The sequence below is a fragment of the Gymnodraco acuticeps genome, unplaced genomic scaffold, assembly GCF_902827175.1.
Source record: "Gymnodraco acuticeps unplaced genomic scaffold, fGymAcu1.1, whole genome shotgun sequence".
NCBI classification, from domain to species: Eukaryota; Metazoa; Chordata; class Actinopteri; order Perciformes; family Bathydraconidae; genus Gymnodraco; species Gymnodraco acuticeps.
Window position 1 is genome coordinate 1,857,038 of NW_022990772.1, and position 24,793 is coordinate 1,881,830.

At 42.5% G+C, this 24,793-nt stretch overlaps 1 protein-coding gene across 3 annotated transcripts; it reads right to left on the reverse strand.

Moving 5' to 3' along the window:
• Positions 1-223: 223 nt before the first annotated feature.
• Positions 224-22,515, reverse strand: n4bp3 (NEDD4 binding protein 3). 3 transcript variants are annotated; one of them, XM_034232628.1, is made up of 10 exons: positions 22,321-22,515; positions 5,576-5,847; positions 5,340-5,487; positions 3,933-4,142; positions 3,665-3,786; positions 3,326-3,521; positions 3,151-3,243; positions 2,806-3,057; positions 2,393-2,651; positions 224-1,898 (listed from the first exon to the last, which is right to left on the reverse strand). In XM_034232628.1, exons 2-10 carry the CDS (start codon positions 5,812-5,814, stop codon positions 1,516-1,518), a joined length of 1,902 nt encoding a protein of 633 aa, XP_034088519.1. In that variant the 5' UTR covers positions 5,815-5,847; positions 22,321-22,515; the 3' UTR covers positions 224-1,515. The 3 variants fall into 3 exon arrangements, with proteins under 3 accessions (XP_034088519.1, XP_034088521.1, XP_034088520.1); XM_034232630.1 differs by lacking the exon at positions 22,321-22,515 and adding an exon at positions 19,096-19,773; XM_034232629.1 differs by lacking the exon at positions 22,321-22,515 and adding an exon at positions 15,845-17,735.
• Between the last annotated feature and the right edge of the window lie 2,278 nt (positions 22,516-24,793).

Genomic DNA, 24,793 nt, shown 5'->3' on the forward strand with positions numbered 1-24,793 from the left:
TTAGTCCCAAAAGCCTCCGCCGCTTTGTTGTTCATTCTGTCATAAAGCTCCTGTCCTTGGGTTTTATTGGTACGCTCTCTGGAGATGTTAAGCCCCTCGGAGCAGGCAGGCGTCTGAGCCCTCGGGAGAATACCATCACTTACACCACTAACATTTTTGACAAGCGATTTCTGGAGAGTTTCATTTAGACAACGGTAGACAGAAAACCACTTTGTAGCCATAATTTACACAAATGCCACATTTAACACTTCATACATGTTTATTATGAATCCAAAAACAAACATATACATTTATACTGAACAGTTTTAATTCCAGTAAATAGACAAGAGTCACAGTATGTTGAAAGGTCGGTTGACAGCTGGCTTTTGAATGTTCATAAGTGAATAATAAACAATACAAGAGAACAATGTCACCTGTGTCATGCATTTAATTGTTATTGGCTGGGGATGTGCAACAAATGGCACCAAGCAGGGCAGTCGTGTTCAGCTTCCTTATCTGTTGATCGCTTTCGTTGCAATCAAAAGACGATATGAAAATGTGCCCATTTAAGACAGCATTGTGCTGGAAATACAATGAAAAAAGGCCAAAACAAATTGCATTACGTACAAAATATATAGAACTCACCTGACAGGAGCTGGAAGGTGAATGAGAAAAAGTTCAACGTTCCACTAGATCACTTTAATCCTTGATACTTAACCCAGAGATGCAGCTTCTCTCACAGAGCCCAGGTGAATCCACTTAACATGTGCTGCTGAAATGTTACCGGGCCAAACTAAATCCCTTTGTTACTGACTAGACTATACAGCAGTCCAAACCAAAATGTAATTTCCAAATGAACACAAACAGGATATCAATTTGCTCATTTACAGGTTTGTTGTTGGATAGCAGGCTGTGTCCTTTTTACAACATTGACACCAATCCTCTGCTAGGACAGATTACAATATTTCTGTGCAGCGACCCCCGGCTTTAGTGCGCTCTGTTGGAGATTTTTGGTTCAGTCTTTGCAGGAGTAGGGCTTTATTAAAACCAACAAGGATTAATAAGCATAGAATGGCCAACAGACCGGAAACTATGGAAGCCCTTTTTTGCCAGGAAAAGAAGAAGAGAATATAAAAATAAATGTATGATTACATTTAAAATCATCAACAAAGTCAGAGAGATATTAAGTCAGACCTTTGATATATTATTATCTTAGACCTGAGTTAATGTATCAACAAATTGACATTTTGAAATACTTTAAATAGTAAATCAAGAATTTGAGCTTGGACAGAATCATTTTGTTGAAAAAATGATTTGAATAAAGCATTTAAACTAGTTATTAAATCTAATCATTTACCAACTAGGAATCTTTAAACATATAGATGCCTGTCAAAATGAATTCCATCAAATGTTTGCTTAGTGAGTAAAAAAGGTGTACTTTCCTCACAATTTGGTTAACTCTTTATTTTCCCTTTTCCTGGCAGGCACATGGACTCCGGTAGAAACCACACTGCCAGACCGGTTAGTCTGGCACATTCAAATTTCAGATGATTCAATTCTGTCTATCCACGGCAAACCAGAGGAAGGTCTGTCGTCTTGTTTTTCAGCCTCTCTCTCACTCCTCAGCTCTGGCACTTCTCTTTCCAGTGTCCCATTTCTGCTCCCTCCTCCTGCTCCTCCTGCTCCCTCTTGCTCTCTGCCTGCCCTCAGCTGGTGCAGCTCCTTCTCCAGCGCTTCGTTGCGGTAGTACATCTCTAAGTAGCTGGCCTGCAGCTCCTTCTGGTAGCGGATGACCTTGTCCTTTTCTGTCTGCCATGTCTGCCTCTCTTCTTCGAAAGCCATGGCCTGGCCCTCGCTCTGGCGTCTCTCCAGCAGGAGCTCTGCGCGCAGACGCTCCTCTGTGGGGCCCCCGCAGACTCCTGCAAGCAAGAGGTTCACATGGCTTCAACTACAGGCCAACAGAGCCGTAGGGGGAATATAATACAAATACACGGGCTGCTTTTAAAAGGGCTGCTCCTGACCTGGTTAGTCAAATAACCAGATTTTGGCTCCAAGTATGTAGATTTCATGAATCTAAAATAACTCAAGACAAGTTACAGCTGTGTTGATAAGAAACACAGCTTTAATGTCTTAATCGCTGAGATAAAACAGGCATCCGTGACATATAATTATCTTGCTTCAACTTGGCATCTGCAGGCTTTAGCAGGTTTGTTCTTTCTGAGGTTGACAGGTTGTGAAAATGCAATTGTGTTTTTGTAAAGTCTTTTGGGAGGACTTGCTTTGTCAACAAATTAACTTAACTCTTATCTGTGCTTGTGCTATGACTCAAGTGAGTTGTATTCCTACGAACCATCAAAGAGAGTGCAAACATTGCCATACGACACACAACTAAGAGACAGAATCATAAATCTACCTGTTGCCCCAGCTGAAGGATTCTCCTCTGCTCCTTTTCCGTCCTCATGTGCAGGCTGAGAGGAGCACCTGCGACGCTGCGTCCCCTGCAGGACCAGCTTCAGTGCATCCATCTGGCCCTCTTTGTTGCGCAGATCTGTGCGCGTCTCCCTGAGCTGCGTCTTCAGCTGGAAGATCTCACTCAGCTTCTGGGTCACCTCCGCCTGGGAGTCCCTCAGCTGCTGCTTCAGCAGGGAGATCTCCCCTGACTTCTGGCAAACCTGAGAGAAAATAAGTGAGAAATACACATTTTACTGACTCTTCAAACCTGTTTGTACTCATTTTAACATCCACTGTCCCCTGTAATCACTACTTTCTAAGTGCTTCTCTCTGCCATAAAGTGTCCCCCCCTTCCCTGTCCTCCCAAGGCCGCACCTCCCACTGCGTCTCCTCCAGAGTGGGACTGGTTCTCTTCACCATGGCTCCAGCCTCCTGGCTCCTTTCTCTGTTCCGGCTGTCGAGCTCCTCTTGCAGTCGGTTCTTCTCCTGCTGGGCCTTAAACAGCTGCAACTGCAAGGTGCGCTGAGAGCGCTGGGCATGCTGGGAAACCTGGCGCAGCTTGGCAGCATACAGGTGTTTCAGCTCGTCCACCTCCTTCTCCCACAGACGCTGTTTCCCTTCGAAAACCTGCATGCAGACACCAGATAGGGGTCGGACTTCAAAAGAAAGGCAGGTTGATGTATAGATTGGTGATAAAGAACAATACACCATCAGACTCACCTGGGCGATGGCGCCCTCACTCTCATCTAGGTTTCTCTTCATCTGTTTCAGCTCGTGCTCTTTCTCCACCAGCCGCTCCTCCAGATCACGGACCTGGAAAGGCAACATTAAGGAATCAGCCATCTGTAAATCATTCCGACCTGCTCCTCCATTCTCCCTTCTCTGTAGTACTCACCACTTCCTCCACGGACAGGGAGAGAGTCCATTCATAAGGAGGAGGAGCCTCTCCTCCATATGGAGCCAGACGGCTCAGGGTGGCCATGCTCCGACAGGCCATCTCTCCTATGGCCACGCCCCCTGGCCCGACACCCTTCTGGCCCAGAGAGGTGCGGTCCAGGGAGCTGATGGTGTTGATGTGTCCCATAGATGCGCTGGAGTAAAAGAAGAAACCCCCAAAGGCCATTAATATCTCTTACATTATCACCTCCCACTGTCATTAAGAATACAAAAATATATCAAAGCAACACTTCCTTTGAATACAAAATAGAGCGAAGGAAATGCAGCAGTGGCAAACCTGATGTGAGACAGGTGTGGGCGGAAAGGAGGCCGGTATGGCGGAAGGCTGTTCATGGAGTTATGGCCCGAGTCTGACAAATTATCATCCTCCTGGCTAATCCCACGCACCGAGGAGATGGCCTACACATAATTATACAGTTATTAATCATTGTTATATTAATAGGTTTAGAAGATATTCATTTAGGGAGCAAATAACAGTTCAGTCCACGAAAAGTTTATTGTTTTTGCTTCTGTAATCAATGCACAAAGATCAAAAAACAAAATACCTTGTTACCACTGGATGTTGGTGCTCCATGGCGGGAGGGTGAGGAAGAGGAGGAGGAGGTGGAGACAGCTTTGGGGACATGGGCGTAAGACCTGTGCAGCCCATTGGAAAGGCCATGGTCCACATCCTCAGACTTGGAAGAGGGATAGAGGTTTTGCATGGAGCTGAAGTTTTTCGGTGTGACAGGCTTGAAGGCAGACCTTAATCGAGCCTGGAGGAAAATAACCAAGGGGTGGACAAGTTCAGGGCAGTTTAAAAGGATCAGAAGATAAGAACAAAAACATACTCTGAGCAAATGGGGCTGGGCTGCGGAACGATAAATCACAGGTGATCTATTAAAGCAAAGCTGTCCCACCCTCTGTGTTCATAGAGTGGATCAATTCAAGCAAAAAAGTGAGATTTGATTGCCGCAATAAATCCAGTAACACAGTAAGGGCAGACTCTGAATCTATGCTGGAGAGCTGGAGGAGGTTTGAGGTTGATTTATGCTGGTAGCAGGCTATGGGGGTGTTGCAACACGCTGGCAGAGATGTATAAATGTGATACTGATCAATTTAACATAGCCTCAGCAGGCTGTATATCATTCATAAAAAGAGACACAAAGGGAAGCTGTGCCTGAATCTGTGACTTGGTCCCTTTGCTTTAGTAGCCAATATGTAACAGGGTTTCCACACATAGACCTTACTTGGGCGGGCCGCCCAGGTATATTAACGTCCGCCAAAGTATATTTCGCGACCCATTTGGGTTTAACCTTTTTTTATACGTCCGCGAGCACGACGCCACCTGCGATCGATTAACTACCCCTCCTGTACCTGTTCGCTCTGTATCGCGTGAAGGATCTGCTTTATGCGCTCCGCAATAACTCCGCTGCGAGGCACCGGCGAACAGTTAATGAGCGTGCCCGACCCCCCCCCGTTGATGTGCGTATTCCTCTAACAACGCCCCCCTACCGCGACAAGTATAAGTATATATCAGATCTGTGGGAAACACTGTGTAAGGTGTATTCATGTCGTCATACATTCATCGCACACATGTATTGAAGTACATTTTGAATTGGAAATAGGACCACTTCACTTGTTTTTTTGTTTGCTATGGTACTTATGCTTCCCCAACATTTCAGGAAAATATAATACTTTTTACCAACGGTTCAAAGTAAGTACATTTAATCAAATACTGTACTTAAGTAAGATTTTGAGGGACTTGTACTTTACCTGAATATCAATCTTTTTTGCTACTTTGTACTACTACATTTGTTTTGTACCTTTAGATACAGATTTTGATTAATGATGTAAAATATAATCAACACTTAAATAATACTTTCTTTACACCTGGAGTAAATTCACAAGCGACCTTGGAAAAAAGTATCCTCTAAAGTTTAGAGGATACTTTTTTGAATAACAATATTTACCTTTTCATACTTGCCTGCACTTGGCAGGGAGTTCTTAGTCAAATCTATTTCTGTGCCGTCTTTATGGTACACCTTGGCGTATAAGTTGTCCTCCTCACGGCCAGGGATAACGTCCTTCTTCCCGTCAGCGCCTGTTTTAGGCTCTCTCCTGTTTAGAAACACACTAGGTCAAGTCCTGGCACGTTTTGCATTACCTTCCAGACTACTTCGCCTTCATGTGAAACAGCAACACTCACCTGGTGATGTTGAGGTAGTTGAGCAGCTCTCTCTGGGTGAAGCCTTTCTTCAGGAGGCCGTTGGTCTGTTTGGGTCTCACCTGTGGAACTGCACGGCTGCTTTTAGTCGGAGACAGGTCCGGCCTCTCCACCAGACTGCCTACACTTCCCATGCCGCAACGGGACGAGAGGGGCAGCGGGTTACGGAAGGTTTTTTTGGGGCCACGGGTCAGAGGAAGTGTTTGGACTGAGGTTGCCATTGGTTACAGGGCTCGGTGGGGGGGTAAGGTGCTCTGTGAAAAAGAAAGAGGGAAATTAAGTCAGAAGATCTGTTCATAGTTAAGGAAATGAATGGAAACATTCTGATGGGTTCTCTGTTGAGATATTCCCTACTTGTTGGTAAATTGTGTTTTAAATAACGTGTTTATTCTTGGCTTTTTAGGCATTATAGATCTGTTCAGTTAAGTTGAAAAAGTCAAATTAAATGATAAATGACCAAGGATGACATCTTCAAATGTCTTGTTTTGTCCATAATCCAAAGACCTTTATTGTGCTGTCATTGGACTACACAGGGACCTGAAAATATACACATTTGAGAGTCTAGGATATTTCAGGGTATTTCAAACACATAATAACTTTATGGTTGTGATAGATGAAAGGTCAGGTAATCACCGAATTCCGTATGCCTCATCCTCCGGGGACCATACATCTTTGTACAGAATTTAATAAATATTCATCCAATACTTGAGATATTTTAGTCTAGCCTAAAGTAGAGAACTGACCGGCAATGCCATCAAGTCGCTAGCGTGGCTAAAAGATTAAGCTCTTAGTCTATCCTCCTTTGCTAAAATGGACTCCACCTCTTTCATCTCTACTGGATGTTGATCTTTGAAAGAATAGCATGGGCTGACTGACATTACATCAGCTGTGTTTCTCTGTAACGACAGCTGCTTCAGAGCACAGCTAGAACAACTGAGCTTCCCACAACATCACAGCAAAGAAAAACACTAAAAACACACACACACTCAAATTGACCTTTATGAAAACCATTTTCAAGGAAAACAATGGATGTAAATTGATGTCTTTACAAAGAAGACCAATCCCAAACTAATTTGAAAATATGTATTTCATAATGTAGTTGTGACATCCCTCTTGCCTCTCAAGAGCTCTTGTTATTCTTTCCCAACAGGAAAATCAAAAGACAACAGGATCATGTTAATCTGGTGGGGTCATGTTGTTTAATTCTAAGGCAGGGCAGCATATGTCACTTCACACTACAAAGTAACTATAATCCAACCAATAAAACAGGGCTTATTTAAACAGACGGAATTGCTTTGGTTACAATTCACATTAGAGATAGTGTATCAGGTTTGGCTGCACCTTATTTTGTTTGCAAATGTCCTGTCTTTCATGAAAATCATTTGGTAGTGTACCATTCTTTCAGTTTTGCATCACAGAACTAGCACGGCCTCAATACATAACATACAGAGCTGGAGTTTTCTGTCAGTAATGCAACATTTAGTTGAAAAAAAACTCCAAAACAATACAATGACTCATATGTTCTCTTGACTTTTTTCAAACCTGTTGCCAAGTTACCTCAAACACCTACATAAGAGGCACTATTGTTTTATCAATTTAAGTTTGAGCTGCAGTAAATCTTCCGTCTAATCACTCACATATTCCCGCCGTTCCTTCTTTCATACAACCTCATTAAGGCTCTCTATTGATTTCACCCTCTCTCTTCCCATGCATAAACACCCCCAGCAGCCGTAAAACATTCCAGAAACCATAAAACAAACACGCCGCAGTCTCTCCAACTATAAACAGGGCCCGAGGGCCGGCTGATGTGGCACTGGTAGAACAGGTAGGGTTTAAAGGGCCATACCACACGTTTTGCTTCTTTCAGTCCATTATATGCAATACTAAACAACTTTAAAATGAATTTCCTAACTTAGAACTGTTGCTTTGTATACATGTATTATATTTTGAAGATAAACAGAGAGGCTTAAATTTGCTTCAGTTTAGTGTTCACGAGAACACCTTATTTAGGTAATGCATTTGCCAACTGTGTGCATTCAAGGACATCTGATATTTGAGAAATTGCTGCCAAGTATGACTCTTCAAGTAAAAGTATGTTGTTGTCGCAAGATGCAACCTGGAGGACGGCCAATAAACCAGTTTCAGGTTGGTTACTGCAAGTTATTTTATGAAGAACCATTACATTTACTTGGGAACTTTTTTCAGTAAAATTCATGATTTTGAAGGAAACATGCAACCTCCCTGATTCCCAGTACGCACATTTCACACAAGTTTATCTTGCTGTCACACAGTAATATACTATGGATGAGCAGAGACGCATGCAGTGACACCCTGGGATCTCCTTTCGTTTCTTATCCAATGACATTAACATGTATTAAGGGCATTGCACTGCTGGGCTCGACAGTTATAACAATTATGCAAATGGTTAATAGGCAGAGAGAGCTGAGCTCCAGCCTACTCCTCTCAGCCTCTCAGCCAGGCCCACATCAAAGCAGCACAAGCTGCTCATGTTTTTATTCATGAGGTACTATCTCTCCCAATGTAAAACTTTCCACTAAAGCATCCGGCTCCTAATAAGCCTATATAATGCAGGCTGAGGAAAGAAACCTGATATCAATGACGATGAATATAATCAAATATAATGTGATAACCTATCTAGTGCTGTTCTACAGAAAGTCTTTGTTTGTTTCAAGTCAGAGTAAAACATGATGGATATGAGTCAGTGCCGGTCACGCTGACTGTGTGTGTGTGTTTGACACTACATGAATAAATCATGAGTATGCCAACCTAATGGCCACTGGCCAAGGTCTGACACAGTATTTTTAGGTACAGTATTTTCCTCCGTTGTGCCTCGTATCTGCCAAAGACATGAGAGGCCAATCGATGTTTGACGGGAAACTGGGGCTGAGGTGGGGGGGGCTGAGGCCAAGCAATTCCTTTTGGGTAGATAGGAGGGTACAAATCCTTTTAGGCTGCAACCACAAATCTTGCAGGACTGAAGAAATCTTGCATCCAGTTGTTTTCCATAATTGCCTTCTAGTTTATGGGCCCCGAGTAAACCAGGAGACACAGCGAGATTTACAGCCCAGCCACGAGTAACCATGGGGCCCAGAAATGCAACACACATCTTTAAATCACACACACATAAACACATCAAAGCTGTGATCTCTACCACCCTTGAACAGCTATGGTCTAATTGAAAAGTGCTCTGTTCTTGATTAATGTTTCCTTCAAAGCTGTGACAAGCCTTTTTAAAAGCTGCTAACTTTGATCAAGTGTAAAAATGTTTAACATCAGTGTATCACAACGCTGCGTAGGAAACAGTGCCGTTCACGTTTACCTGCATTTACTGCTGGCATATGTTAATGGTGGCCTCTTTGAAAAGTGAATGCTGTGAACTGGAGCTCTAAAGGGAAATTAGTCCAGGAATGGAGCACATTTATTGACTATTTTTGGTAAGCACACCTTTACAGCGGGAATGTAGCTGAGCATCAATATAATCATACCCTATGGGACTGCACAGCTTGTCTAAAAACAGGAGAAGGCTGATACTGAATACTGCGATTCCCAAACAAAAAGAGGTATACATTCTTCATATTTAAGTCAATGCTGTACATTCCTTGGGACATAGCGCAGCGCAGGTCTAAAAGCTTTCAGTGAAGCGACCCTAACTCATCTAGAAAACCATACAACTGCCACTTTACAATAACCACAAAGAAAAGAAAACATGCAGTTTCAAGGACGCTCTCTCCAAAAATATTGTAATCAGGTGTCCTACAGGGAAAACAAAGCTTTCAATTAAATGCTTGAGCGTGAAGAGGGGACATTTTCAAACCCTCAGAGAGACAAAGGTCAGCACTGGGACGGAGACAGAGAAGAGAAGGACGGCGAAGCCAAATTCCAAAGATGCTTTACACAACACAAGCTCAGGCTCGTCAGTTTGATGCACCAGGCGCTCACTCCCACTTGTGTGTGTGCAGGTCACTCAACACAGCCCCGAAAAAAGCAAATGCACGGCTCGCAGCTCCAGATCCTCTCTGCCCTCTTCGCTCAGCGCTCTCCCTCCCCTGATCCACCATCAAAGTTTGTTTACATTTGTGGGGTAACTTTGCAGGTTACATCTAAAACGCCCACACTGTTACATTATATAAGCCTTTCTAAAGCTGTGCACAAGTTTTCACAGCTGTTAGTTGTGTAAAACATTACACTACGATTACCAAATCAGCCACTGGCCTTATTTAATCTATTCCACAGAGAGCTGCAGTATTGTATTTAACTCCTGCACTGCCATGCAAGGATATGAAGTTTGGTTTGTTGTAGTGTCAGAGATGTATCATGATAAGGTAGACTCTTCTGCCATATTTAAAAGCCAGACCCGGAAATGTATGCACATTACATACCCAATGATTTCTGAGAATTGTGACGCAAAGAAACCAGAGGAGTTTCTTCTTCTTACCAAACATGTTGCCAAAATAAAACACAACTGCCCCCACAGACTGACAGGTTTAATGCCTCTCCAGAGGACAGACTTTGTTATGCAAGGACGGTTAGATTTAGAAAGAGGCTTACTTTTTGTTATACTGGTCTTTCTACGTCAACATAATATGTATTTTTCTAAGGACCTACTTTCATGTTGATTATTTTAGATTTTCCTGGCTTGTTGACTATAAAAAACCTCAGTAAGAAACCTTTATGTAGGAATGCATCAGCATGTTTTCAGTTTTTTTTTCAGTCTGGATTCCAAGTAACAATCCGATACCAGTGGTTGATCGGGATCATTCTTTTATGAAATGTTTGACCACTGCAACTATTTTTAATTGCAAACCCACAAAGTTTGCGTAATTTGTGTCTATGACAAGAAAATAAAAACAAATAATCATCTTCAGCCACAAAACCAGTAAGATGTTAAATCAGTGCAACTGTTCAGAAAACAGGGATACATTACCCCAAAGAGAAATGGACATACTGAAGGACTTATTTATACCTAAGAGATCACAACATGTATTTCATGTAAAAAGGAACATTCTAGTGTGACTTGTAACTGATACAGTAGAGTTTCAACTTTATAAATCTGTCAGCAGCAGCAGGATGAGCTGTGCCCGAGGCCGACTAGGAAGGAACCATCCTGGATGTGAAGCAAAGGAGCACTCCTCTCTCTGATTGACTATTACGTGTTGGGTGTAATGAGAGTTTCTCTGGCTGTGGGGCATGACAGCAGAGCAGTGTTTGGCAGCAGCCTCTAATTGTTAGCAGGTTATTCATTATGGATGGTAGACGATCAGTCAGACAGAGATCCTCTCTACAGACCCTGAGGCCTTTCAGGGGAGCCAAGAAGTTTGAAAGCGAGTCGTGAAGTGTTCCTTTTTCTGTGCGTCTAAAGCAGTCTCATGTATCTGTAAAATCTAACAAGACACACAGACAAGGACATTTGGTCAAATGCCTCAAGCTTAACTGCCTTGAGGTGATTGTTGTCTTCTGTTTTCTGAATGAGAGAGCACAGAGAATTTTGCGTAAAAGGTCAACTTTAAATTCCTCACACTCAGGATGATGAGCAGCTCTGTGTGGAACATGGGACATAACTAAGCAGCGGCCAGACGTGCTGGTGCTAAAGCTAAAGGCCCAGTGTTCAGCCTCACACGGCCTCCATTGATGAGCAACACTTGAGTCTTTACAGAGGTCAACGGGTCATATTTGGTCATTGCCTAACATACAGGGCACTATTGAGCCCTCAGACGTTTAAGAGGCAACACAGACGTTTTATTTCTGACAGAAAAAGCAGACACGTTTAGGGAACACTGGACCAGCCTTTACACTATACTATACCATTGTATTCACTCTGAACTCATCAGTATGAATAAAATATAAGCCCAGCTATTTTGCTCACTGTGAGTTGTTGAAACAATATTTTACAGGTGCTAAATAACTGTCCATTAGGGCTGAACGATTAATCGATTTGAAATGATGTGATTATCAAATCGCAAAGCCTGCGATTTTTTTATAACGTCTTTTTTTTTTACATTCATTTTTTTTGTTCTTCTTGTTTGTCAGTCATCCACACCAATCAGAAGTGCTGTGCTCCACATGTACCAACCATTGTTAACCAATCAGAAGTGGCCCATGATAGAAGGTGATAGACAGATTGATCCAATCACCTGCAAAGTATTTGTGAAATACTTTTCCAAATGGCTTCCAATGGAGCTTTCCTAGATGGTTTGGTGAAACAAACCATCTGAGTCAGGTTAGTAATGCTCCATCACATGTTTCTATTACAGGGTGAATCTTAAACTGAAGCTTGACTTCAAAGCAACCCAACGGAAGTTTCATGTAAGTTTCATGAATCACAATATCTGTCAGAAAAATCGCAATTAGATTTTTTCCCAAAATCGTGCAGCCCTACTGTCCATACATATAATCTTATATTTCAATAGTTTCTGCCAAACAATACATTTAGTAATATAGGACGAAAAGACAATTGGATTCATTTAAAATACTGTCCTAGCCAATACTGACAGTTGATGACATTTTGCCACTTTTCTATTAGCTATATGATCAGTTATATTAATGTATTTGAGAAAAACCTATACTAATGCTATTCGTAATTCGTAAACAGTCTCATGAGTGTTAGGACACAATTCCCAAACGCATGTTCCATCTGTTACATTTTCATTGGATTAACGCCCTTGATTTGACTTGATTTTGGATAACCTCAATGTTTATCTCTAAATATGATTATGAAATCAAATGTATAAAACTTAGTATAAGTTGGCGCACAAGTAACATGTAAGACAGACCATGACTGAAGAAATTAATCTAACACCAATACAAATTTGTTGACAAAAATATAAGCTGATGCGTGATATATTTCCTGGAAATAATTTATTTAGCATGAGAAATAGCAAACATGACTAATCCATTTAAGAAATCTTAGTCAACTTATCCCAAAAATACCCCTTAGCAGACTAATAGTCCTTATTAATGCAATACATGTTGCCGGTAGGAAAAGCACAGGTGTAAATAATAAAATGAACAATGGTTGTATTCCAGTAGCTGGTTTGATTGTAGGTTTCCAATGTCGTGCATGATGGCTCATTGTCCATCTATACGTGATTAGAACAGAGCCATCATTAGTGTTGTAAGTAACAACTGTGCTTTTCATGCATGCTGTGAGAAAGGCATATTGCCATAGAGGAGCCTCTCATCCATCTAATTATCTTTTTCTCAATATCTATAATGACAGCGTCCTTCTCCAAATGCTCTCGGTGTTAAGTAGGTAGATAGAACTAAATGCTGTCTAACTCTCAGTAATAATTTCCACAGCAGCCTCCGTTATTACAGACCCAGAAGAGAAATCCTTAAAACTATGTCTGCCTTAGAGGGTTTGCAGATTCACAATTTGTATTACAGTCCTGATCCTGACCTGAACTGACTTCACGCAACCAGCTGTCGATACTTGAAGCGGAACCAGCTGAGCTGTGTTTCCTCACTCTGCATCAGTTAGCCTATTGATGATGGTCTGCACAGTGTGCCTTAGCCTTTATTGCCTGTGCTGACTTTACATTATTGTATTTCTGCACAGAATTCAATTACTGGCTCTGCTACAGTAGTAATGTTGGGGTTATCTGAGGTGACTGGTTGTACTGGTGTTTCATGGAACCTTGATCTGAATATAACTGATGTTACATAAGGCTGCTTCAGAGTGAGACGATGCCACCGAACAGTCTGTTCTTAACTAATGCTGTAAAAGATGTCATGAAAAACATGCTATTGTGCAGACTAAGGCAACACATGTTCAGCCTAACCAGTTAATGATATAGGAGAGATTTATTTTGATGATTAACTACTAACTAACACTAACCCTGATTGGTTGCCGCCTACTTGGCCATATTTTAGAACACCTGTGTTTTACTATTTATGTAACACAAGGAAAGGCTAGCAGTACCAGGAAACATTGGCTTGGGTTGCTGACAGATTACTAATGTTACTTTTAGGAAGTTTTCTGAGGTGCTTTAGAAAAAGAGAATGACTGTGTGTCCTTGGACCCTAGACAAATGACACATTAATCTTCACACTGCAAGTACAGTTTTCACCAATCTTGGAAACATGAGACACTTTGGCACCATGGTATATTTTTCTTACGATTATGGCACTATTTCAGGTGTTAATATTTGAAATAAAGTGTTTGGCTAAATAAAAGTGATATAATTGAAAACAAACACTTGAATTGAGAATATAACAGTGATGATGAATTTCCCTCCAGGTTCTTTCCATAGCCTCTATTTACCCTTTTCCACAGCAATACCACATTGGATTAACACATTTGAAATTCTAGTTTTCCCCTGATGTCATCGGAACGGTCAACAACCGCAAAAACAGCAGCATACAGGAATATGTTCTTGCTTAGTTCATTGGAATTTGTGAGAGAGCAAACAGCAGAGCGGCATGCAATTTATTTCACCTTATCCTGAATACAGTTCAAATTCTGTGTTTGGTTTCTGTTCACCTTGTCAACAAGCAAAGTCTGTACAGTGTTTGCCAACTTCTGCTATCAGCACAGTGAGCTCAACACAGTGCACAAGTTCAGATTGAAGAATGTAAAGGGAGAGGACGATGTGTGGAAACAAAATCACATTCCTTACATTTCTCTCTAGGTAATTATTAATGTGCACTCACATCGGCCGAACAGCACTGATATGACTATAACCGTAGACAGGGGTCTGCTTCTCTGCTTTGGGCCCTGAAGTGTTGTGGGATACTAAAATAAAATGCCTTTTATCCAAATCACTTAAGTTCCCATGAGAGCTAAATTGGTAATATCAGACATTTAATGACTGATAATTCTTCCACATAATCAGAGCGGGGGAGCCATACAGAGTTAAATTGAGCTTATAAAGACAAAAGCCTAAGAGCTAGCTACTTATTAAATTCATTAGAGCGAGGAGGATAGGAGGGCTCTCTTTCTCTTTTCTCTCTGTGGCTCCATTGTTTCCTGGAGCGGTTCATGTAAGAGTCACCGTTCTGTGATTACACAGATAGAAATCGAGTGGTTCCCACATCGACCCACACCTGAACCAATTCTACTTAACAGCTGCAGTGAATGTGCATGCATGCATCCATCCACACACCCTCAATGATGGACCACACAGGAACACAAACAGGGAAAGGTGTGGGCTGCAGCTGAATGTTGATTGAGATAGAGAGGACTACACATGTATGGATTTTCCCAGGGAACAACTGCTTTAAGTGTTAGGGCTTTAAAATGTAGTCCGAGATAAACCGCAAAGATAAAACTCTTCTGCAGTGTAACACCAGAGGAAGAGCTGAGCAGGCTGCGTGTCAGGTAGTAAACACTGGTGCTGATGCCGAGTCAGACCATCAGCACTTTTTTCTCCTGTGAAGTTTCTCTGTAAATAAAGAGTGTTTGTTGTTTGTTGGTGCCGAGCAGCAGCACGGTGGGAACTTGTGAAAATCAGCTTGTTCAGCCAACACGGGTCACAACTCCACTGTTTACAATGACAGCAAAGCAACAAGATACAACAAGTAAGACATCAACATGAGGAGAATTTCACCTTGTGTGGCAAGGACATTTTGCCTTAAGCCGTATAATTCAATAATAACAATAAAAGTCAGTCTAATGAAATCTTGTTACCCAGCGGTACAACATGGAGCCATGAATACTCCTCAGGGGGAATCCCAGAAACATCAGATCACCAATTACCAAACAAACACAGAAAAACAACGAAATGGAAAGGCGCACAGCTCAGCGGAGCAGGTAATCCTATATATGGTTCTTTAAGCACCATGTGGCTCCGTTTTAGTACAATCAATAATTAACTGTTAATTAGCATATTTGTTCAGTGCTGGAAGTGAATGAGGAGGCTGAGGCTGCCGCTTAGTGTGACGTCATTCGTCCTGGAGAGAAGATTTTACTTAAAAAGTTAGCTAATTCCAAGTCAACTCCACTGCAAACAAGCATGCCTCCTGGGGTGAGTAATTAACAATTAGGCTGCTTTCCTCTCCCTCTGCAGCTCCAGCCGTTCTTCAGACAATCCAGCCTTAAATCACAGTGAGTTCAGAGCAGGTTGTTTGCTGTCATGTTAATAGGTCAAACTTTCCCTGAAGCAAGTTCAGGAATGTATACAATAAACACACAGGTAACCGAGATCTTGCTCTGATCTGGAGACCAGCAGGACACAGGAGTGTGTACAAAAACAAATAGATAAAGGAAAAGATGGAAAAAAGTCACTTGTTTACCTGTTTGTTTGTCCACCTGAAACTTCACTTTGCAGCTCCTGAATCCATGCTCACTCTAGTTCAGTCCTCATGCCCGCACTACTGATTATGATGGCAAATGACTTCCTGTTTCTCGGTCTGTGATGGCAGATGGGAGGTGTGAATGGGAGGGAGCTGCCCATTCCAAACCGCTGACCCAAGGGCCATGACAAAATGACTTGGGTCGGATTATTGTAAATGTTGTGTTTCAATACAGAAAGCACAATCTCTGAAGATTAACCTGTGTTTCATATAAGAAACTGAAATCACTAAAGTCGACCTTTGTAGCAGCTATAAATCAGTTTTGACTCCCTTGAGAGAATCTGGTACTTTCCTACTCACTCTACACCCTCTCCTTTTCCTCCTCACCTGCTTATCTCTTTGTGCTCTTTCAGCCTCTCAGGGGCCGGTGTGGTTGGACTTGTTCTCCCAGTTTCACCAACAAAAGCTCCGCATGTATGTGTACCGGCCTTGAGGCGGTCAATCCGGACTCTGCATTGACATACTGGAGAGCCAGCGTCACTGGACAAATACATTACAATGCATCTTGTTTGCTCGCAGGTAATAAGACAATATGAGGGATCAGACTCGGGTTAAAAGACAGACAGCAGGAACACAGAGAAAGAGGGATGAGGGTAAGATCAAATAGGAGAGCATACATGAGGAATGAGTGGAAAATGAGAGCATGTGGGGGTTGTCTCAGCGTGGACCGTCTGGACAATAGTCTGAGTGTAAGTCGCCCTTCCTGAGGCATGGTTAGTGGACGGGTTCTACGTCGTATCAAATTACATAATTCAAACTGGAGACGCTCACTTGTGAGGGGAGAAAAGAGAGGACATTGTTCTCTTTTAACCAGGAGAAAGCGACCCCTTTCTTCTTTCTTCGCCATGTGATGCAGGCGACAGAGCTGAGGGCAGGAGGTATTTGGACTTCCTAAAGCTGGCACCAATAGGTGGGCACACAGGAATCCATGCTTATATAGCACCTTGACAACCAGAGATGCACAATATAGCAATTGGCACTCTATTAAAAGGCATTCCAGAGAAATAATGTGATTTTTTTTCTTCTGCCGCCCTTTGGCCTGCTGAGAGCAACTTGGAGAAAAATCAGCTGAAAAATGAAAGGAGGGGATAACCCCATCAAAGCGAGGCAGCCCGGTCTAACACTTGAACAGGTGACGCTGTACCCGTCATTACCTCTGGGCCTCACAGGCATATCCAGTCTCAGATTCCACAGATTCTCAGTTGTAAGTCTCTCAGCTGGCAGACAGAGCAGCACCAACAAGAAAGCTCTGGGAACCTCGAGAAGTATTGAAGGTGGTGCATGTATGTGTGTGTGAATAAAAAGGCAAGAGGCAGCAGCAGGAGGGGTAGGTCGAAGAGAGAATAGGAATGTCGAGGTTCGTAGATTGGAATGTGAGGCAGAAAGAAGAGAGGGACGAGTCGGGGCCTGCTGACAGTTACTGTACCTGTCTGACCAGTCAATAAGACGAGACAACAGCACGAGCTAGGCTCATTTCCTCTGCCTAAGCTCTTCTGGACAATAACATTACAGGAAGCAGCTATGGGAGGCACACTGGATGTCTGGCTCTTGAGAAATTACATTATCCTTGGTCATCAGACACGCACCTGAGCTTAGTGTGTCTGTGAGTTCTACTTTAGAAAAACATGATAGGAAATTCAGTCAAATAGGATTTAAAATAGAGTACCTTATTTACAGAGACAGATTCTTTGAATATATTTACAGACTTTTCTTCAAGGGGAAGTTTGTCATTTTGGGAAACTAACCCTGATGCAACTCTCATGTCTGTATGGTAATATGAATATAGAACCAGCAAATGTTTAGCTTAGCTTAATTTAGGCTAAAGACTGAACATTTGTTGAAACAGCTAACCTGGCTTTGGTTTGTAGGTAACAATCCACCTACCAGCACCTTTTAATCCCATTAACTAAAATGTTTGTTTACCAAATCAGTTAACGTTATTTTGTTCCCTTTGGGCACAGCCAGGCTACTTGTTTCTTGTGCTAAGCTATAAGCTAACTGGCTGCTAGGTGAGCATCCATATATAAGAAACAAATACAAGTGGTATCTCGAACTCTTAACAAGAAAAATAAAGATTGTATTGTTCAAACTGTTTCTTTAAAAACCAAACATGACAATGCAGGTGAGTCTTAACTTCCACTTTGCTACCTGTGTGACCTGAGCAAGACATGCCAAACAATGTAACCTTTAAATACACAGTGTGATTTCTTATAAAAGAACAGGATGTTACAGCAAACTGAAAAGCAGTTGGAAAAGATGAGCTGCGTCTGCCTCGACCACATTACACGCAGATAAAAATAAACAACAAAGCCCACTCGCAGAGGAGGGCTTAGACTCATGGCCTTTTGTTCTCAAAGCTACAACTCTTCAGACTAAATAAAAGAGACAGGGGCTAAGTGCACACACACACACACACACACACACACACACACACACACACACACACACACACACACACACACACACACACACACACACACACACACACACACACACACACACACACACACCACACACACACACACACACACACACACACACACACACACACACACACACACACACCACACACACACACACACACACACACACACACACACACACACACACACACACACACACACACACACACACACACACACACACACACACACACACACACACACACACACACACACACACACACGGCAGGTGTGGGCTCTTCTCCTCACTAAGAGATAAGCCCGATCAATAAAAACATGAGGAAACGATAAGGCTGGACTGACTCATGGGGCAAAGAGGCTACATTCATTAACAAGACAATAGTCCTAAAATGAGATTTTTCCAGAGTTAACGGCTATTTCCGTGGGCCCTCTGCGTTGGTGACATTTATAGACAAAAGGTCACAGTATGGGCTCTGTCCGTCCTCCTACACTCTCAGACCTCTCCCCTCTGAAGGTCAGGGGGTCCTGCTTGTCCCATGAGGATAACACTATTGTTCAGCAGTCAAGGGGCAGGCCCAACAACCACGCAGTAAGTCAGTAATAAAAAGAAATACTGGACACAGTAGACTTTAAATGGAAGGCATTGCTTAACAGGTTCAGCTGGACACACAGAAGACATTTTGATTTATAGAAATAAGCATGTAGGCCACCAAGTGAGCTTCTCGTTATGCCAGATCCACCAATACATACTAACATTTATATACTTACATATCATCGATCTGTGATGTTCCTCACTTTCCATGAGTGTAGTGGTGTGAAATGTTTTCATAGGTTGTTTTTCTTCTGGTTGATCATTAGAGAATCTCCTCCTTATCCTGTATTTTCAAGTTGTGGTCAACAACACATATACGCTGACATAATATGACTTTATAAAGCTGTGACGTTGCAGACTGAAAAATCAAAACATCAGCTGGGTGATGAGGAAATGTCAGGAATGTCAAGATAATTCAAAGTTCAATCTCCAGCGTTAAGGAAGAACACCTGTCACTTGGGGATAATGATTAACTCGGGTGTGTTCTCTGCATTGGCATTTGGAAAATTCAAGGCCCCTGCAACTAAATGTGTGAAAATAAATAATATAACACACAAGACTTAGGATGACCACATGTTTGTGTCGTCACAACTTATCTATTGCAGATATACAAAGGAACTTTTATTTCTTCAATATTTTCCAAACAAGGTCAAACATGTTGATTCTACTTACATTATTGCATGCAAACTTTAATCATTTACTGTGCCTGCTTTGAGCTAAACAGCCTTATGTGAAACAGTGGCAGAGTCCGGGCAGTGGGCCTGACACGCCTGGCCCGGCCAAGCCCCACGGTGATTTTCCTAATCGCAGCGACAGACGGCCCACAGAGCGGATCAGACCAGCCACTGGCAGAGGGATGAATGAGGAGTGAAAGCTCTAAGTGTAAAACTACAACACTTTCTCCTCAGAGAGATCAGGCATGGCGTTGTCTATAAAGACTCTATGAGATGAGTGCAGACAGGAGGGTGAGAATAGGGATAAGCCCAAGATTAGGAGGAAATAGTGTTGAGGAGGGGAGACATACCAAACTCAAAAGGGCTGATTAGTGTTTGATTAGCTGGCTGGCCTGAGGGGAAATCTCTACCAACCATTATGACTGCGCTCTCCTTGCTAAGCCATCTGCTAGACTGTCGTATGCATGACTGACCTGCAATGCACTTACACGCTACAGAACTAGAAAGACGTTTTGTTCTGTAGTTCACATTGGTGATGGTGGAATTATAAAGTATTTAGTTGCTGCACTTTTGTTCAAACTTGATGGGTGCTTAATGGAGAGGAGTTCAAATCCTCCTCCACTTGGTTAGTCAACACGAAGCAAATGGTCAGCAGACATCTGAACGATCAGCAGAAATAGTGTTTCATCAGCTGTCAGTCCTTTAAGGAGTCTCACCCACATCCATCCACACACACACACACACACACACACACCTCCTGGGAGCTCAAACAGCTGAACGAAGACATCACATCAGCTGCCTTGTTGATTCTGTTGAGAGAAGAGCAGCAGAGACAGACTGCGCTAATAGGTTGTTGTCAAAGAAATCCAATAAGCTTTTAGCTAACAGATTGGATTTATTGATTAAATCACAGGTACTTTTGGTTGAATATCCCAAGGCGAATAATGATGCAATAATCAATTTCAATTCTTTAAAAATTGTTTGAAATTTGTTGACATCAAAATTCTCAAAAATGTTCAAAACAACAACATCACAACTTGTGCTGTTGAGTCAAAAATCAACTTTTTGTGCTTTCTTTACGGCCCGTCCACACAACGGCTTTGGAAAAAGCTTTCCGGCGGGCGTGTCTGAAGCTCCACCAACAACCAATCACATGAATCTCCTGCCCCTGACACACAAGCAGTTGGAAGAAGCTTCCAACGCCACTGTGTGGACGGGCCGTTACAGGAAGAAATGAATTGTTCTTATTCCCATTTTACTTAGTTGCTGGAAGTCTCATTAAAAATGAACTCAAAACTTCTTCACACAAAACTGAAGGAAACAGAAGAAAATATTATTTTGTTTGTGATTGATTTGGGTTGACTGCCACTTTAAACCTTGCAGTCAATCTTGACCTTACACCCCTCCAGCTAACACTGCACTATTTAATCTGTTTGGTTTGTTTTTGCATTGGGGATGAAGGAGACCTTATTGCAACATCTCGTCTCTCAGTCACCTCTGTGTCATAGAGAAGTGGGCAGGATGAGAAGGATAAATGCATTTTTGTGCAGTGACTTGAACCCTAAACAATAAACAATAAAGCTGTCTCCGTGATTGCCATGCAGAGATCAGTCACACCGGCACTGGCAGTATATCACCCGCCATCACCTCTTTCAATTCTCCTATGATTCCTAAATTACAGGGATGGTTACCACGCAGCCTCCAACAGCTCACACATCTATTGTCAGACTACCTCCTCCACTTACGTCAGCAGGCACCCACCATCACCACACTCAAAGGACTCTTCCTGCAACGCTCCAAGAGTCCTCGGGTCAGAGGTCACCTGTGGCCTCTGGTTTCCACGACAACAGCCCAAAGACTGAGTCAGTATCACACACACACACAACACACACACACAAACACACACACACACACAACACACACACACACACACACACACACACACACACACACACACACACACACACACACACACACACACACACACACACACACACACACACACACACACACACACACACACACACAACACACACACACACACACACACACACACACAACCCACACACACACACACACACACACACACACACACACACACACACACACACACACACACACACACACACACACACACACACACACACACACACACACACACACACACCACACACACACACACACACACACACACACCACACACACACACACACAACACACACACACACACACACACCACACACACACACACACACACACACCACACCAGCTTTTGTCCCCAAACTCCGGTGCATCAAAAGAGACCCTGGAGTTTGAGCTTCAACCCAAACATGTACAGGCCAAATACTACTCAACACACTGCAGTCAGTGGAGACCACCAGAGCTGCGAAGTGACAGGAAATAAATGGCAAAGAAAAATCACTGTTCATCCATCAGTCTCCTTTTTCTTCAGTCACAAACACATACATAGACACACTCTGTCAGTAGCCAGTGAAAACTAATTGTAAGTATAGCCTACAATTTAAAGTCATGATCCAGTAGAGGGTTTTACTTTACATGGTGAACAAAGTAAAGTAGTACGTTTATTTCTCAGGTTTAGTCTGCAGAAAGTTTTGAACAAACCATTTTCAAGATGCACAACAAACCATGCACTGACACTAGCTGCAGCGCTGCATGTGCAGGAAAAAGCGGATCAGGGAAATATTGAAACAAGTTGGCGCCGCTCACCATGTTCTGCACGCAGGACATCTCTCGGAGCAGCACGGGAACTCTGCTGCAGTTTGGTCTCTCGCTGCTTATGTAAGGAAACGGCGTTTACGTGGCTCCGCAGGATACTTTCCAGGACTCAGAGCAGCAGACAGCGAACAGACAGCGATCAGCCTGCGTGCAGAGAGAGGAGCGCAGACTGTCTCTTTTCCCTCTCAGAGGTTTGAACAGAGTGAGAGGAAACATTAGAGGCGGGGAAGCATGTGCCTGTCCCCCCTGTGGCTGGACGGACACACTTCGGGTTGTGGATGGGGACACCGCCATCTAGCGATTAGGCATGTAGGTGAACCACATAAACAAAAAGTCCCACATTCATTATTTGTCAATTGGGGTTTTATATTCTGTCAATTGGGGTTTGATATTTTGTCCATTGGGGTTTGGTAATTGTACCAGTTGTGGTGCAACATCAACTTATATATTTCATTATTAGGGCCCGATAAACTATCGGTGAGCTGGATGCAATCCTACCTGGAGGGGAGAGAACAGATGGTGGAGGTAAACGGTACTCTGTCCCCCCCCCCCCCCCCCTCCCAGTGAGCTGTGGTGTTCCACAAGGAAGCATATTAGGTCCGTTACTGTTCCTAATTTATGTAAATGACATGTCATCAGCATGTGACTGCAACTTGTTCCTGTTCGCGGACGACTCAGCCCTGCTGGTCTCTGACAGGAACAGGTTGCAGGTTGAAAAAACCCTCAGCTCCGAGCTCGGCAGAATCTGCACCTGGCTCGCCGATAATAAATTATCATTACACCTGGGTAAAACAGAGTCCATTCTCTTCGGTTCGAAACATAATCTCAGCAAATCCGACGACTTCTCAGTTGCAGTGGGTGACATTATTGTCACAAAAGAAGGAAATTACATACCTAGGATCTATTCTTGAGGCAAACCTCTCCTGTGACAAAATGGCATCCAATGTAATAAAAAAAGTAAATCAAAGAACTAGATTCCTATACCGGATCTCCTCTCTGGTAAACAAAAACACCCTGAAAACTCTGGCAGGAGCACTCATTCAAGGGTACTATGACTATGCTTGCACGTCATGGTACCATAGCACCTCCAAGGCGCTAAAAATAAAACTTCAAACATCGCAAAAATAAACTGGTCAGACTATTGCTTGACCTTTCATCTAGAACCCACCTCACCTCTGCCCACTTTGACAACCTAGGATGGCTTAGAGTAGACGACAGAGTACAGCTACTTGCAATGGGCCTGGTCTACAAGATCCACTACACCTCTATGGTACCCATGTACATGTCAAAATTCTTCCCAAAGGTCAAGGAATACCATGATCATAACACCAGAGGGAGCTCCACAAATCATGTGAAACCCAGATTTGGCACAAAAAAGGGGGAATACACGTTTCGCAATTATGCCACATCAAGGTGGAACGCTCTTCCCACAACTGTAAAGGAAAGTAAAACTATACTTACCTTCAAAACCTCTCTTAAAGAGCACCTTCGGGGGAGAGCATTGCAAAACTGGCCCCGGTAATGGTACAAATCTCAACCTGTCGTTCAATGGACAGCTTCCCCCCCCATCTATGTATATACTCGCATTTTAGACTCTGTTACTAACTGTATATCTGTAGACTTGGTATGTCTTAAATGTCCGGTTAGGATGTATTAGAACGAAATCTAAAATGAAAATTGTAAATAAGCAATCTGTATGTAAAAAACCACCTGTATGTAAATTGTAAATAAGCCACATGTCAAATATGTCTTATATGTCTTAAATGATATGATGAATTGGAAATGGGGGACCCTGATGTAAACAAGACGAAAGTCTTTCTCTGGTCTGCATCCCCTTAACAATTGTATGTTTTGAGCTGTACTGTACTGTACCCAATATACAAGCTGTTAATACACTTTTCAATCAATCAATCAATAACTGACAGAGTCATAGTGCAGGACCTATTGAAATTGCTTGATGCTGATTGATAGCCTTAGCATGTTAAATCCTGGAGGTTTTTTCCACATTTCTCAGGACTTGTGAAACAATTTTTTGTTTAAGGTGTCTTAATTGGTGCAAGCTAAATGATTCTTTATACTATTAAACACCTGAACCTTTTTAATAACATCCATAAACATTCATCTGTTTGCACTTCTAGATTATTTATCTAGCCTAATAATAATTCCATGTACTTGTGCATAGACTCTTCTTGCACTATTTCTATTATATTCTATTTTATTTGTATTAACTTGCACATAATAAAACATTCTCTTGCACTATTTTATCTGTTAGATTTGTTCTATGTCCTATAGCCTATCTGTTGCACTGATGGAGGAGCCTGTGACCTACGTTTTTTTTTATTTCAATGACAATAAAGCCTTGAAACTGAAACTTGAAACTATAGCGCCCCTACACATTTGCTAACAAGCAGCCCTTTGTTGTGCTTTCGCCTGTGAAATATGCTCACATGGTACATATGGATGT

Excerpts from the sequence above, each read along its gene's own strand:
- n4bp3 (XM_034232628.1), bottom strand. The coding sequence starts at position 5,814 with ATGGCAACCTCAGTCCAAACACTTCCTCTGACCCGTGGCCCCAAAAAA. Across the intron at positions 3,522-3,664 it reads CCACACCTGTCTCACATCAG|CGCATCTATGGGACACATCA; the intron begins GTTTGCCACTGC and ends CTTTTACTCCAG. Across the intron at positions 3,058-3,150 it reads GTGAGGGCGCCATCGCCCAG|GTTTTCGAAGGGAAACAGCG; the intron begins GTGAGTCTGATG and ends GTCTGCATGCAG.